This window comes from Scyliorhinus canicula, chromosome 3 (assembly GCF_902713615.1).
Source record: "Scyliorhinus canicula chromosome 3, sScyCan1.1, whole genome shotgun sequence".
Taxonomy (NCBI): domain Eukaryota; kingdom Metazoa; phylum Chordata; class Chondrichthyes; order Carcharhiniformes; family Scyliorhinidae; genus Scyliorhinus; species Scyliorhinus canicula.
Genome location: NC_052148.1, coordinates 91,396,960 through 91,414,122, shown reverse-complemented (window position 1 = coordinate 91,414,122; position 17,163 = coordinate 91,396,960). Strand labels below are relative to the sequence as shown.

Sequence of the window (17,163 nt, the reverse complement as noted above, 5' to 3'; positions counted from 1 at the left end):
CTTGGGCCTTCCACTCCTTCGGGCAGACCCACAATCCTCAGATTCTGTTGTCTGCTGTTTTCCAGGTCTTCCATTTTGGCTCGCAGACCCTTGTTGGTCTCTATCACCCTCCTCAGCTCCTTCCCCATCCAGGTGAGTTGATCACTGTGCTGTGATAATGCCTCTTCCACTTCCTTCAGTGTCTCACCTTGCTCCCGCACCTCCGCCACTGCGCTCGATACCGCTGCCCTCACCCTCACCGGGGTAATCGCCTCCTCCACCAGCACTTTCAATATCGCCCCCATCTCCTTCATCGCTTCCATATGCTTTGTGAACTGTTTTTCAAGTTCCACGGCCATCACCTTGGTAATTTCTTCTGCCGTGAGCAATGCGGCCTCCCTTGGTGCCCCAGCTTCTGCTTTCCTTGCAGTCCCCGTGCTGACCTTTCCACACCCTGGTGGACTTTCATTAACCACTTTTTTCACGGCTGTTTTTTTTCCACAACTTGGACATTTCACCTCACAGTGCCTTCTTACTGCTTTTGCAGCCTCCGTTGCCCCTGGGACCAAGTGTTTGTTGAGGAGGTATTGTTGTTTATTCCTACTGATTGTGGTCTGTGGGTTAGAAAGTCGAGGATACAGTTGCAGAGTGAGGAGCCAAGTCCTAGGTTTTGGAGCTTTGATATGAGCTTGGCTGGGATCATGGTGTTGAAGGGGGAGTTGTAGGCAATAAATAGGAGTCTGATGTCGGAGTCCTTGTTGTCGACATGCTCTAGGGATGAGTGTAGGGCCAGGAAGATGCCGTCTGCTATGGACCGGTTGCGGCGGTATGCGAATTGCAGTGGATCAAGGTATTCTGGGAGTATGGAGGTGATGCGCTTCATGACCAACCTCTCAAAGCACTTCATTATGACTGAAGTCAGGGCCACTGGACGGAGTAGTTGAGACACGTTGCCTAGTTTTTCTTTGGCACTGGTATGATGCTGGTCTTCTTGATGCAGATGGGGACCTCTGAGTGGAGTAGGGACAGGTTAAAGATGTCCGCGAACACATTTGGCAGCTGGTCCACGCAGGCTCTGAGTGCACGACCAGGGTTCCCGGACGGGAGGTGGGGGAAGGGGGGTGGGGAGGGGGAAAGATGGTATGGTATGCCAGCGAGGATTGTCAGAGTTGGGGGAAGGGCGTGGGGAGGTGATACCTCCATGATGGTGGCTGGGGGCTGTTAGCCTGCAACGCTGATAGTAGTGCCCCCAACATGCTTGGGGCCAGTTGCCGGCTCTAAGAGGCCCTACCCCGCCAGAATGATGGCGTGAACCATTTCCACTCTTTGTTTTTTTTGCTCTAAGAGTCTCACGATTTGGAGAGAAAACTGTTCTGTGCAACTGGCGACACCAGTTTTGTGTCAGAGCATGACACTTTTCCGAATTCTGGTACGATTCTGCCCAGGGAGTGCTGGAAATACTCAGAAACATTGGCATCATCTGTGGAGAGAGTCCGAATGTGACATCTCTTCAAAACTGAACCTACTTGGCATAATTCTTCTTTGTATTTTAATCCTTGGAGTCTTTCCCGTCAGTCTGCCCTGCACTTCCTCCAAGCCCAATAATATTCTTCCTAAGATGTGGTGCATAGAACTGAACAACGTACTTCAAATGTAGTCTAACCAAGGCCTTATGTAGCTTTTTCATAATGTTTACATACATATACACGTAGAGGATAGGAGCAGGAGGAGGCCTTTTGGCCCTTCAAGCCTACACCGCCATTCATCACGATCATGGCTCATCATCCAACTCAATAGCCTCATCCTGCTTTCTCCACATAACCTTTGATCCTATTCTCCCCAAGTGCTATATCCAGCCGTCTCTTGAATATATTCAAAGTTTTAGCATCAACTACTTCCTGTGGCAATGAATTCCACAGGCTCACCACTTTATGTGAAGCCCTCTAGCATTAAAGTGCAGCATTCCAGCAGCCTTTTTGATTTTCTTCTTTTATCTGCTTACCTTTGAACCAGAGTGTAAACACTGATGGGCACAGAGATTTTAGAGATACAATCTGCTTTCTAGAAGAATAGTTATTATCCATGCCTGAATCTTTATTGGGTTTTTGCCTTTATTTTTTAATGGAATATGTTTGGTATCTTCCATCATTTTCTGTTCTGATGTTTGCCTTAATCGCGCCTGCCAATTTTCGTTCACATTATCCTTGCTTGTTCTCTCTATCACACTGAAATTTAATTTGATATATTGTTCCTTAGATATAGAGACCAGGATTGCACACAACACTCATGGTCTCACCAAAGCCACATGTACAATTTCAGCAAGACTCCTTTACCCTTGTACTCCAATCCCCAGAAAGGCCAACACACGTTTTGGCTTTCCTAAGTGCTAGGCGCTTCCATGCACTTTCTGTGCTCTTTGTGTGAGTAAGTCTCTCTGAATATCAACATTTAGAAATGTCAGCAGTGGAATTCTCCGTCGACAGGATCCTCTGGTCCACCGGCAACGCACCCACGCCCACGGGCTTCCCGATGATGTGGGGCGGCCACAAAGGGAAACCCCATTGGCTGGCTGTGGGAACAGAGAATCCTGCTGCCGCCAAGGGTGCACTGCGCCGGAAAATGCGGCTGGCGGACTGTAGAATCCTGTCCAGATCTTTAAATATTATGCTTTTCTATTCTTACTACCAAAGTGAATAAACTTGCTCTGCATCTCCAGTTCAGTGTTCAAACCGTTTCTCCCCCCCCCCCCCCCCCCCCCCCCCCACCCCACACACACACACACACACACACACACTCTATGGCATCCTTTAATGTTTCCCAGGTCAGAGCAATTTTCTGAATGACTGAAATGGCAAGGTTTTATCATGTCCTGCCCAGAAAAGGAGAAGTAACTTGTGTATAGAACCCCTGTGGAAACAACACCCAGGAACATTTATGTCCACACACTGCTCTACAATGGTAATAGTAGTGTTGGCTGTAAAATAAAATACACAGGAGGTGCAATATTATGTATGTTTTTTTTTAATAAAGTCTGTGAGTGACCAAAGTTACAGGCATTTCACATAAAAAGGAGTTAATGCAAAATAAGAAAACCCTTCAGATTTTCACTCCACCATAAAAACCAGTCGTGTAAAGTTTGGGCAAGAAACCACCTAATAAATATTAATTAAAAACTTAATGCAGGAAAACTCATAATTATATGTATATATATATATTAAAAAAATGTACCAGTGCAAATAGCAAGTCCCAACCAGTGTACCATAGCTGACTTTTACACAAGATTCAAATAAACTAGCAGAGTGCTCAGCACACATGTTTTTAAAACGGCTTTTTGGCAGTGTTCGTTTAACACTGTTCAAAAAAACAAAAATACAAAACTCAAATTTTGGAGGCAGAAAAGTTAATGCACACAAAACATAAACTGCTAATCACATTATTTAAAACAGTACCAAACTTGGAATGATTTTTTCCACTTGTTAGAGATTTCTTATGATTTTAACCTGATCCCAAAGATTAATTGTACAAAAACATCCCGATTTCTTAACAAATATCATGCAAAAGAAGTTCTGAAAGTTTTATTTACATAAAAGTACCATTGAACCAAAATTTACATTCATCATGGCTTCTGTTTTTGTAAGTTAAGCCCATCACACGGTGGTTGTCAATGTGATTACGGTTAGGATGCCACTCAGAAGTATGGAATATGACACAAATCAATTTCAGATGAATTCTTGTTCCGATCAAAGTTGAAATTACAAAACACAGTATGTGACAGTACAGTTGGCATCTCTTCAAGTAAAATATAATAGGATGCTACTGTGGCCTGATTTCCAACATAGGAAGATATTAAATAATAATAGAATGCATGTTTAGAATTGCAATGTAACTTTAAGTCTGGAGTTAACATTTCCTAGTTTGCAATGTATTGCCCACAATTATTGGACACAAGTTATGTCACTGTTTTTCATCACAAACAATATTTGCCCTTGGTCAGTGTGCATATGCAGACAGTAGGGACGATTTTTGATGTGCTGGCAGCAGTGAAACATCAGCAGCACACATTGGAAACCTGCAAAGGGACTGCAAACAATTCTGAGATTTGTTCCTGCTAGTAGCATATATCTGCACTTTGTAGCTCAGTGACATTTGATAAGGTGTCAAACAGCATAACAATAACCTTTGAATTGTTCTTGTTGACGCCAGGTAGAAATTTAAAAAGTCCTAAAATGTAAATATTATTTGTTTTACATGAAGGACACCATATAACAAAATTAAGTGACTATCAATGTAATTTTGCTCACCACGTATTATCCATTTTAAGTATCAAGTAAATATTGTAAAATCTCAGCACTGATGTTATATTTGTCAATTTTAAGTCTGATGTGCGTCATTGACATTAACTTCTGAACTACAAAGGATTAAGGGTGAAATTCCTTAAAACTAACCTGAAGAATAGTCAATTATTGTTCATAATTGACAACGCAAATTCAATCGCAATCTTAGAAATTACACATTTTAAGGCCACATATTTCTACGATTCTCAGAGATACAATTACAAAGAAATGCACACATTTTTCCTTTGTGAAATTTCACTCCCATATGATGTAAACATTGAATACTCCAAACATTCATATTTTTTTGCAATATCTCTCTAAATTCACTTGATAGCGAGTTGATTCCATATCATTTGTGAGCAGGCATATTCAGCTGATCAGTCAATAGCGCTGAACAGAATGAATAAAATTCACAGTGAAATTAAACATCATTCATTCTTCTTCTTCAGCATCATTCTCGCCACTGTTTTCATTGTCCTCTTCATCTTTTTGCAGTTTGTTGTATTTTCTTTTGAAGAATCCCAGCTGTTGTAAAAAAAACAATCATTCAGAGAATTCAAAAAGGTCACAATTCCTCTTGTGTACAACTAATGGGGTCCTTTCAGTTTGCAGATTGCTAGTTTAGGGTCAAATTTGGAGAACTGGTGATCTGCTCCAGGAAGAGCGAGAAAGAAACTCCATACTCACTAATGTACGGAGGTTGGTTGCAGGATAGCTTTTTTCAGAGAGCTAGCACAGACTTTATGGCCAAATGATCTCCTTCCAAACTGACATTTTGTGGTTCATTGAAAAATGACTGGAACAAACCTTGTCTCTTCTTAAAAAATTATTTCATGGGATGTTAGTTTCCCTAATTGCCCTTGGATGGAGTGGCTTGCTCGGCCATTGCAGAAGGCAGTCAACTAAAATGCTGTCAGTCTGGAGTCACATGTGGGCAGGCCAGGTAAGGATTGTAGATTTTCTTCCCTAAAGGACATTAGTGAACCAGAAGGGTTTTTGCAACAATCAATGATGTTCATGATCAATATTACTGAGACTAGCTTTCAATTCCAAATTTATTTAACTGATTTCAAATTCCTCCAGCTGCCATGGTGTGTTTTCAATCTGTGTTACCTGGGTCTCTGGATTACTAGCCTAGTAATTACCAGCTATTTCCCCCGAGCCTTACAATGCTATCTGTTCAATCATCTCGCCATTGTCCACTTTTGTGTGTCATGTAGGTTACCGACTTACATGCAACTTTCAGCTGTATGCTACAGGTTAGGATAGCTAATTACAGGATTGTGTGGTTATGAAAATTGCTGTGAATTTTCTGATGACCCAAGAATAGCTATCAGAAATAGATTGCGATGCTCATGGACATCTGACTCTCAGAAGCAAATGTTTAAAGTTTACAAAATTTAGAAGGTACTTACTTTCCACAAGGCACCAATCAATGCTAGAAGTACAAGTAGTCCTCCTATAACACTCCCTACAATCACTCCTATGGGAACTGTTTTTTTTTCCACTGGTTTGGTTATTCTAATTGGGATCTAAAAGTTAAAGTAAAAAGTACAGTTATATCTTGACACAGTTCAAAAGTTTATTAAAACATTATTAACTAAAAAATGAAAATGCAGATTTGAGTATAAATTGGCCAATCTCCTGGTCCCAGCAAGGGTCATGCTTGCAGGAAGCCTGTGTTGGAGGAAGTGTGACACAGTGGTGTTCATCTTCCTGCACATCCAGACAGGAACAGCTTCTTCCCCACAGCTACAAGACTCCTCAACGACTCTCCCTCGGACTGATCTATTCACGACGCACTATGCTGCTCTTGCTCATGTATTTGCTTTGTTTGGCCCTTTGTTCAGCACTGTAACCAATCACTGTTTGTCAATGTGAAATCTGTTGATTATTCTTTTTGTCTACTAAGTACGCACTGTGTACGTTCCCTCGGCCGCAGAAAAATACTTTTCACTGCACTTCGGTACATTTGACAATAAATCAAATCAAATCACTTTCATTTTCTTTCCTGGATTATCCATTTATCATCCTCAATTTCTAAAATACATCCTCTATCTCCAGCTTTCCTAATTCTTCAATATTCTACGTAGATCTTTGCCTTTAAATTCTTCCAATCTTCTGAAATGAATCATGATTCTGCAGCTCCCCGGGTGTGAAATTCACCTTAGTCAGCAGCACAAATTGAGCTCCAGTGAATTGTTCTCCCCATTTTACATTCTTCCCGACATTCTGAGTTCAGAGTGCAAATCCAGCTGCAGAACCATTATTGTAGTACTGCCACATTCTGAAAGCTTCTAGCACTGAGGTATCGACATTTCTACTTGTTGTCCAGACTATTCAGTGTCTTTTGGCGCGACATACTGGCCTCGTCGCATCTGGCATGATGTTGCAGCGAGGCTGGTGACTCTCGTGAGAGGCCTCTTGAGACATCTCACAAAATTCTTCCGAACCTCGCGAGATGTCGCGATCTGGATCTCGCCCTGACTGGGAGAGGTCCAGATGTAGATACTTAAATGAGCCATGAGGCTCATTTAAATATGCCTGCACCAGATTCACCCGTCGCATGGGAATTAACAGCCTCCCCAGCCTGGCCTGGACTGGGTGTTGTTTAGTACTAGTCCACACAAATGTGGACCAGGCCTGATGGCATCTGAGGGGTTTCCAAGGCCTTTGGAGACCCCTGGGACAGGGCAGGATGGTCCCCGTCTCTCCCTCTGGCACCCGGGCCCCTTGGCACTATCAACTTGGTAGTACAAAGGTGCCAGGGGCAGAGGCCTGAGGGGGAGGGGTTATACCCTGAAATGGGGGAACAGGGGGTTATGAAGGGTGGGGAGGGTGAAGAGTGGGTATGAAGGGGCCTCATAAATAACGGGGGATTAAGGGTGGGGAGCCTGAAATGAGGGGGCCCAAAAGGCAGGGTGGGTGTGGTGAGCAAAGGCGACCCTATAGCAGGGTGTCCTCACTTGGGGTTTGTGGGGTAATGCCCCTGTGTGTGGGAGGGGTGACATTGCACATGGGTGGGGGAGGGCCCCAAGCACACTTCGAGATCGGGGCACCCTTTCAAAAAGTTAGCCCAATCTCTGAGGAGCTCAGCTCCCCAGCGTTGAAAACATTTCTAAGTGTGGGCTTGACCAGGAAGAAACTCCTCACATCCCAAAAAATGACAAAATGTCATTGAATAGCAGTGTAGATCTCATCCAAAAACACAGCGAGAAACAGCCTTCCAAACTCGCCCAAAATGAAACTTCGAAATTTTGGGGGAGAAACCCGCCTTTGTCTTGAAATGATGCTGTATGAATACTAAATTACAAATGTTTAATGCATTAAAGTCAAGTGATTTAACAGCAAAGAAAGTTGTTTCAGAGGCAGTGAGTGTTCAAATGGTAGTATTTGCAAGTAATTTCAAGGTAGTTGTGTTTACATTTTCCAACTGCACCTTCTGCTTTAGTTATTCTTCTTTGTTCCAAGCTGTTAAACTATTCTTCAAGTCTCAACTGTACTAAGTCTGAATGACTGTATCAACATGACACAAGAAACTTTGCAATGTAGCTACAGTATTTCTGATCTCACTTACTGTTAAGATATCGCTTTTGATGACCAGCAACGTGTCCTTTGTCTTAATCTCTGCAGATGGAGTCAACACTATACTTTGGGAGTCAGCCTAAAGCAAAGTAAAACTTAATAAGAGTTTTTAAAAATGTTTTATTAATTTCACACGACACAAATGTATGAAGAAGTTCAAGATCACTTAAAATTGCCCTATTTCATTAAAGTATATATAGAAATAAGTAAATTAATTGACAAGAGCATCTGTAATGGTATACTGACATAAATGTCTTATGAACGCAAATCTAAAATGGTGGGTTGAATGAATCTCATATCCAGTTCCTGTTTCATTTCACTGTAGTGAACGTAGGTCCAAACTAGCAATCTCTGTGGCATAAATTACCAACTTTGCTTTGGTTCCTGTGTCAGCGTAAGGAGATCTCCAGCGTCCAGCAACAGTGGTGATGTCAAGCAGACTAATAACCAATCATACTGAAGGATTCTCACAGACAGAACTCATGAAGTTAAAAACCACTGACTATCATCCACTTTGTACTCATTTCACTGAAAGCGAAATAATGATTGAAACATACATGTGGTATTAATGTAGAAATTGAAATATAAACAAATGTTTTGTTCCTTTAAAATTCTTTGATTTTTTTGTAATGATAGTGGCCATAAACAAACCACTTTTTCCAGGCCCACAGAGACTGTTCAGCAGGAATTATGAATTTAGCATTCCATTAAAAATCTAGTTAAACATCATGTCAGGGCACAGTTCTAAAAGGGGTACAGGAGCAGAAGGACTTGTGTGTAAATATAAAGAATTGAAAGGGGCAGGACAGGTTGAGGGTGTGATTAAAAAATCATACTGTATCTTCGGCTTTGTTAATAGGAGCATAGAGTCCAAATGCAAGGAGGCTATGTTAAACTTATATAAAACATTGATTTGGCCTTAACTGAAGTATTGCATCCAGTTATGGGTGCCGCACTTTGGGAAGGCATTGGAAAGGGTTCAGAAAAGATTCACCAGAGTGATTTCAAGGATGAGGAATTTCAGTTATCTAAATCGATTGGAGAAGTTGGGACTGTTTTTCTTTGCGAAAGGAAAGTTGAGAGGAGATTTGATAGTGGTATTCAAAATCATGAAAGGTCTGGATCCATTGGTGAAGGATCCAGAACAGAAGGCACAGCTTTCAGGTAATTGATAAAAGAAGCAACGGAGTCATGAGAAGCTTATTCACGCAGTGGGTTGTTGGGATCTGAAATGCACTGCCTGAGAGTGTGGAGGAAACCGTTTCAATTGAGGCATTCAAAAAGCATATTGGATTATTACCTGAAAATGGAGAATGTGCAGGGTTACAGGGAGAAGGAGGGGGGAATGGCACGGGGTGAATTGCTCATTTGGAGAGCCAGCCCAGTCACAATGGGCTGAGTGGACTCCTGTGCTGTAACGATTCTGTGGTGGTCACCTTCGCTGGGGCTGTTGTAATATAGCAGCCTTTGGAGTTCATGCCAAGGGATAGGAAGGAGAAAATCAGTCAATGCTCCCACTCCTGATTACGATGGGTAGAAGTGAGCTCAACTGTGGCAAGAAAGCAAAGAATGAAAACAAGAGACTTGGCCGATGTCATTCATGTGTGCCTCTTGGCATCAGCGCAGTTAAGAGTAACTATCCACCTCCAAAGGTGAAGGTCCGTTCAAAAAGACCAGGAGGCAATAAAACATTTATAAATACAATTTAAGAACAAATAATGAAACATAAAATTTAGCTTTATGCACAAGAAGGTTGCTTTCTATATTAATTATAACCTATTTGTGTGAAAATTAATATATATTTCATTAATTTAGATACAGATTTTTAAAACCTTCAGATAGATAAGAAGATGAATTGTCAATACTTTCTGATCATACAATTTTAAAAGGTTTTGGCCATTTTTAGCACTTTTTACTGTGGTTAGCATTGTAGTTTTTATGCAGAATATTTTTAAAGAGTAGGTGAAGTCCATCTGAATAAACCTGGGGAAAAAAACCACTTTAATTACCAGGATGCTGCCCGGACTGGAGGATATGTCTTATGAAGAAAGGTTGAGGGAGCTAGGGCTTTTCTCACTGGAGCAAAGAAGGAAGAGAGGTGACTTGATAGAGGTGTACAAGGTGAGGAGAGGCATGGATAGAGTGGATAGCCATAGACTTTTCCCCAGGGCGGAAATGGCTGTCACGAGGGGACATAATTTTAAGGAGATTGGAGGCAGGTATAGGGGAGATGTCAGAGGCAGGTTCTTTACACAGAGAGTGGTGGGTGCGTGGAATGCACTGCCAGTAGAGGTGGTGGAGTCAGAGTCATTAGGGGCATATAAGTGACTCTTGGACAGACACATGGACAGCAGTAAATTGAAGGGGTGTAGGTTAGGTTGATCTTAGATTAGGATAAATGGTCGGCACAACATCATGGGCCGAAGGGCCGGTACTGTTCTATGTTCTTTTTTCTTTGTTTTAAACTAATGTGGCAGGGGGATGGGAACCAGATTAGGAAGTTAGAGGTCAGTAAAGAGGCAGCAACTAAAGCCAGTAAGGTACTAGATAATAAACTCAATGTGACTAAGGGGAAGAGCAGACAGGGAAGAGATGATGAACGCAAAGGAACAGATGGTCTGAGGTGCATTTGTTTTAATGCGAGAAGTGTAGCAGGTAAGGCAGATGAATTTAGGGCTTGGATTAGTACCTGGGAATATGATGTTATTGGTATTACTGAGACTTGGTCGAGGGAAGGGCAAGACTGGCAACTAAATATCCCAGGGTATAGATGCTTCTGGAGGGATAGAGAGGGAGGTAAACGGGGTGGAGGAGTTGCATTACTGGTCAGAGATAATATCATAGCTGTGATTAAGGAGGGCACGATGGAGGATTCGAGCACTGAGGCAATATGGGTAGAGCTAAGAAATAGGAAGGATGCAGTAACATTGTTGGGACTTTACTACAGGCCTCCCAAAAGCGAGCGTGAAGTAGAGGTACAAATATGTAGACAGATTATAGAATAATTTAGGAGCAATAGGGTGGTTGTGATGGGAAATTTGAACTTCCCCAACATTAAATGGGTCTCTTGTAGTGTTGGAGGTGTAGATGGAGCAGAATTAGTAAGGAGCATCCAGGAGAGTTTTTTAGAGCAGTATGTAAATAGTCCAACCCGGGAAGGGGCCATATTGGACCTGGCATTGGGGAATGAGCCCAGCCAGATGGTTGAAGTTTCAGTCGGTGATTACTTTGGGAATAGCGATCACAATTCCGTAAGTTTTAGAATACTCATGGACAAAGACGAGAGTGGTCCTGAAGGAAGAGTGCTAAATTGGGGAAAGGCCAAGTATAACAAAATTTGGCAGGAGCTAGGGAATGTGGATTGGGAGCAGCTGTTTAAGGGTAAATCCACATTTGAAATGTGGGAGTCTTTTAAGGAAAGGTTGATTAGAGTACAGGACAGACATGTCCCTGTGAAAATGAGGGATAGAAATGGCAAGATTAGGGAAACCATGGATGACGGGTGGAATTGTCAGACTAGCTAGGATGAAAAAGGAAGCATACATAAGATCTAGGCGACTTAAAACTGATGAAGCTTTGGAGGAATATCGGAAAGTAGGACAAATCTCAAACGCGCAATAAAGAGGGCTAAAAGGGGTCATGAAATATTTTTGGCTAACAGGGTTAAGGAAAATGCCAAAGCCTTTTATTCATATATAAGGAGCAAGAGGGTAACTAGAGAAAGGATTGGCCCACTCAAAGACAAAAGAGGGAATTTATGCGTGGAGTCAGAGGAAATGGGTGAGATTCTTAATGAGTACATTGCATCGGTATTCACCAAGGAGAGGGACATGATGGATGTTGAGGCTAGGGATGGATGTTTAAATACTCTAGGTCAAGTTGGTATAAGGAAGGGGGAAGTTTTGGGTATTCTAAAAGGCATTAAGGTGGACAAGTCCCCAGGTCCGGATGGGATCTATCCCAGGTTACTGAGGGAAGCAAGGGACGAAATAGCTGGGGCCTTAACAGATATCTTTGCAGCATCCTTGAGCACGGGTGAGGTCCCGGATGACTGGAGAATTGCTAATGTTGTCCCTTTGTTTAAGAAGGGTAGTAGGGATAATCCAGGGAATTATAGACCTGTGAGCTTGACGTCAGTGGTAGACAAACTGTTGGAGAAGATACTGAGGGATAGGATCTTTTCACATCTGGAAGAAAATAGACTTATCAGTGTTAGGCAGCATGGTTTTGTGCAGGGAAGGTCATGGCTTACAAACCTAATAGAATTCTTTGAGGAAGTGACCAAGTTAATTGATGAGGGAAGGGCTGTAGATGTCATATACATGGACTTCAGTAAGGCGTTTGATAAAGTTTCCCATGGCAGGTTGATGGAAAAAGTGAAGTCGTATGGGGCTCAGGGTGTACTAGCTAGATGGATAAAGAACTGGCTGCGCAACAGGAGATAGAGATTAGTGGTGGAAGGGAGTGTCTCAAAATGGAGAAAGGTGACTAGTGGTGTTCCACAGGGATCCGTGCTCAGACCACTGTTCTTTGTGATATACATAAATGATCTGGACAAAGGTATAGGTGGTCTGATTAGGAAGTTTGCAGATGATACTAAGATTGGTGGAGTTGCAGATAGCGAGGAGGACTGTCAGAGAATACAGCAAAATATAGATAGATTGGAGAGTTGGGCAGAGAAATGGCAGATGGAGTTCAATCCAGGCAAATACGAGGTGATGCATTTTGGAAGATCTAATTCAAGAGCGGACTATACGGTCAATGGAAGAGTCGTGGGGAAAATTGATGTACCAAGAGATCTGTGAGTTCAGGTCATTTGTACCCTGAAGGTGGCAACGCAGGTTAGAGTGATCAAGAAGGCATACAGCATGCTTGCCTTCATTGGACGGGGTATTGAGTACAAGAGTTGGCAGGTCATGTTACAGTTGTATAGGACTTTAGTTAGGCCACAATTGGAATACTGCGTGCAGTTCTGGTCGCCACATTACCAGAAGGATGTGGATGCTTTAGAGAGGGTGCAGAGGAGGTTCACCAGGATGTTGCCTAGTATGGAGGATACTAGCTATGAAGAAAGGTTGAGCAGATTAGGATTGTTGTCGTTGGAAAGACGGAGGTTGAGGGGGGAGCTGATTAAGGTGTACAAAATTATGAGAGGTATGGACAGGGTGGATAGCAACAAGCTTTTTCCAAGAGTGGGGGCGTCAATTACAAGGGGCCACGATTTCAAGGTGAGAGGGGGAAATTCTAAGGGAGATGTGCGTGGAAAGTTTTTTACGCAGAGGGTGGTGGGTGCCTGGGATGCTTTGCCAGCGGAGGTGGTAGAGGCGGGCACGATAGCATAAATTAAGATGCATCTAGACAGATATTTGAACGGGTGGGGAACGGAGAGAAGTAGATCCTTGGAAAATAGGCGACAGGTTTAGATAAAGGATCTGGATCGGCGCAGGCTGGGACGGCCAAAGGGTCTGTTCCTGTGCTGTAATTTTCTTTGTCTTTGTGCTTGTTCTAATTAATGATCTTACGGTTGATACGTACATTTATAAATGTGTCCAACCAGATCCTTGTAGAAATATTGATCAAGTATTCCTTGTTCATGTCAAGGTTGTTAATAGTGCACAAAAAGCTTTCACATTTGACATTTTCACAGTTCTGAAAAAACAGATAAAATTGTGAGATATTATTGACAATGAGACACTTCAATCAGTAAAAATAATTTCCATAAAACATCCACACTTTACAGCAATAATTTGTGCTGCTTGCTGTCCCATTTGCATCATATGATAGGACAGTAGCAACCAGAAAATCAAGCAAGATTTGTTAGCATTTATTTCCCCTCCGCCCAATTTCAGAACTATCCCATTTTCTGGGCAGGTAGTGGGACGAGTGTAAATAACTGAGGGTGAATTGAGGCCCCTTCTGCAAGGAAGCCTCCATGCACTGCTGGCAACCTCTTGTGTTGTTTTTGTACCCAACGGTTCCTGGTCCCTGCCGTCTTATATATTACTTAAAGGGACGAACAGCTGGTCCCAGTGACAAATTTAAACTAATGTTATTTTACTTGTTGCAAGTGTCTTATCTAGTACACCCTCTGTCTGTGAAGGTGGTCCATCAGACTTTTTTCAACCATCTAAGCAACCTAAACAAGTGACCCAGGTTCCTCTTGAACTCCCAATGTGGCATGCTCGGAGGATGACGAGAGAAAAGGACAATCTGCTGAAAGGCCGGCACATAGAAGGAAGCCTGCTCATGGACACCCTTTCTACAGCAACTAAGTTAATTGGCCCAAGGAGTACATACAAGCAATTGTCTGAGCACCCTATCCTTATCCAGTGACAAAATCCAGTGACTATTGACCTCGTGTCGCAAAAAGTTGGTTTACAGGTGCAACAGGTGATTAAGAAGGCGAATGGAATTTTGTCCTTCATTGCTAGAGGGATGCAGTTTAAGACTAGGGAGGTTATGCTGCAATTGTATAAGGTGTTAGTGAGCCCACACCTGGAGTATTGTGTTCAGTTTTAGCCTCCTTACCTGAGAAAGGACGTACTGGCGCTGGAGGGTGTGCAGAGGAGATTCACTCGGTTAATCCCAGAGCTGAAGGGGGTGGATTAAGAGGAGTGGTTGAGTAGACTTGGACTGTACTCGTTGGAATTTAGAAGGATGAGGGGGGATCTTGTAGAAACATATAAAATTATGAAGGGAATAGATAGGATAGATGCGGGCAGGTTGTTTCCACTGGCGGGTGAAAGCAGAACTAGGGGACATAGCCTCAAAATAAGGGGAAGTAGGTTGAGGACTGAGTTTAGGAGGAACTTCTTCACCCAAAGGGTTGTGAATCTATGGAATTCCTTGCTCAGTGAAGCAGTTGAGGCTCCTTCATCAAATGTTTTTAAGATAAAGATAGATAGTTTTTTGAAGAATAAAGGGATTAAGGGTTATGGTGTTCGGGCCGGAAAGTGGAGCTGAGTCCACAAAAGATCAGCCATGATCTCATTGAATGGAGGAGCAGGCTCGAGGGGCCAGATGGCCTACTCCTGCTCCTAGTTCTTATGTTCTTATGTTGACATGTTGAAAGGGAAAACATGGCCCAATGCCTTGCAGTCAGCTTCACAACAATCCTAAGTTGTTTTGCAATTAACATCTTCCAGGCTGTCACAGCTAAATCTTTTAAAAAATAAATTTAGAGTACCCAATTCATTTTTTCCAATTAAGGGGCAATTTAGAGTGGTCAATCCACCTTTGCACATCTTTGGGTTGTGGGGGAGAATGTGCAAACTCCACACAGACAGTGACCCAGAGCTGGGATCGAACCTGGTACCTCGGCGCCGTGAGGCATCAGGGCTAACCCACAGTGCCATCGTGCTGTCCCTGTCACAGCTAATTCAATGAGTACATTTGTTTTTTAGTTATTTTGAAGGAAATGAACATTGTTGGTAAGGCCAACATTTGTTTCCCACAACTAATTTCCCTTGAAATGGTAATGCTGCAGTCCATAAAATGTAGGTTCACCCATAATGTGAGGGAGGGAATTCCAGGATGACCTAGCAACAATGGAGGAACAGTGGTATAGTTCCAAGTCAGGATGATGTGTGGCGTGGAAGGGAACTTTCAGGTGGTAGCTAACCCATGCATCTGTTGCTTTTGTCCTTTTAGGTGGAAGATGTCTCAAGTTTAGAAGGTGCTGTTGAAGGAACCTTGGTGAGTTCCTGCAGTGTGTGATGCATATATGCTACACACTGCTGCCACTGCGCATTGGTGGTGGAAGGAGCGAATGTTTGTTGTGGTTGATAGAGTGCTGATCAAGTGGATTGCTTTGATCTGGACTGTACAGAGCTTCTTGAGTGTTGTTGGAACATCACTCATCCAGGCAAATGCGGAGTATCCCATCACACTCCTGATTTCTGCCAGGAGATGGTTTACAGACTTTGGGGAGTTGGGAGCCGAGTTATTTGCTACAGAATCCAAGCCTCTGGCCTCCTTTTGTAGCTATAGTATTTATATTGCTAGTCCCATTAAGATTTCTGGTAAACGGTGTGACATATATGAAGTATATAAGATTGTTATGTTTTGATACTGTTATTGTAATTTAGGGCAAAATTGAGGAATGTATGGGATCATGGGACCTGTTCTGAACTCTGCTGACAAGAAGCCTGGATGACTTGGTTGTTAGAGGGGCCCGGTTTCTTCCAATAGGAAGAAGGTGCAAGATATTCACATCTGTAAATAATGATCTGGGCAACGTTACTGACTGTGGATAGATTGTCCACCTCCAGGTTGCAAGGATGTTGTGATGTCATTTTTATACAGTCTGTTAATCGAGAGTTAAAGCAATTGTGAATAGTTTAGACAGCAGCCGAGACAAAGAAATCCTAATGGGGCACCGATGGGGCCAGGGGGCCTGGGAACATGTGGGAGCAGAGCCCATAGTACCAACAGGGGGCCACCATGTATCCCGTTGGACTTATGGTTGGGCACGGGGGTACGCACCATGCTAACATGTCGACCTTTCACTCCCTGCAGATAATGGATATTGGAATTTAACCAGCAATGGTGGCCTTCCTGTTAGTCGCCACGCCCCTGGCTGATGCCCTGTGGCTGTCCGAGCTGGAACTGCTCGAGCAGGAAGCTGCAGGAGCGCACCCTGCCCCAGAGGAACAGGAGGCAGCCGCCCAGGATGGAGAACGAGCCATCCAACTGGCCGAGAGGGAGGAGATGCTAAGGAGGCGCCGCATGAGGCCTCGTCTGTACCGGCAGCGCCTGTCAGTTGAGGACCTGCCAGACCGGGCGTGCTGAAGACTTTGGCTCAGCAGTGAGACTGCGACGTATCAGCCAGATCATGGCTCACCTTTTTAAAAAAAATCTTTTTGTTGCCATTTTTCTAAATTATGTACATCTGCCATTCATTTTCATTTATTATACAATGTAGAAAAAAGGCTTTGTCCTACTTTTCTTTACTTTATTTACATAGATCATGGCACACCTGGCCCCATATGCCCAAACTGCCCAATACATCCATTTCAATGTGCACCGAGCCCACCAGATTGCTGGGCAGCAGGGTTCACAGCCATGCCCCGAGTTCAGGGGTGATCGACAGGATGCATGTGCATGACGCATTCTTCCTGGCACTCTCGGTGATTCCTGACATGTTCGAGATAGCCCCCTACGCCCCCCAGTCTGGGAGGCTGGCTCCTGTGAGATAGTGGGTTATCCGCTGCGGTTGAGGCTAATGACGTCTATCCGGAGGCCACAGACCAATGCAGAGACCCAC

The 17,163-nt window shown here is 43.3% G+C and overlaps 1 protein-coding gene across 1 annotated transcript in view; it reads right to left on the bottom strand.

Annotated features, from left to right (window-relative positions):
• Positions 1 to 2,984: 2,984 nt before the first annotated feature.
• The window catches only part of itga2.2 (integrin, alpha 2 (CD49B, alpha 2 subunit of VLA-2 receptor), tandem duplicate 2), a 222,315-nt gene continuing 208,136 nt past the window's right edge, over positions 2,985 to 17,163 (bottom strand). The window contains 4 exon segments of the mRNA XM_038790878.1: positions 2,985 to 4,838; positions 5,729 to 5,845; positions 7,891 to 7,977; positions 13,434 to 13,547. Of these exon segments, the coding sequence (XP_038646806.1) occupies positions 4,746 to 4,838; positions 5,729 to 5,845; positions 7,891 to 7,977; positions 13,434 to 13,547 (411 nt within the window). The 3' untranslated portion in view covers positions 2,985 to 4,745.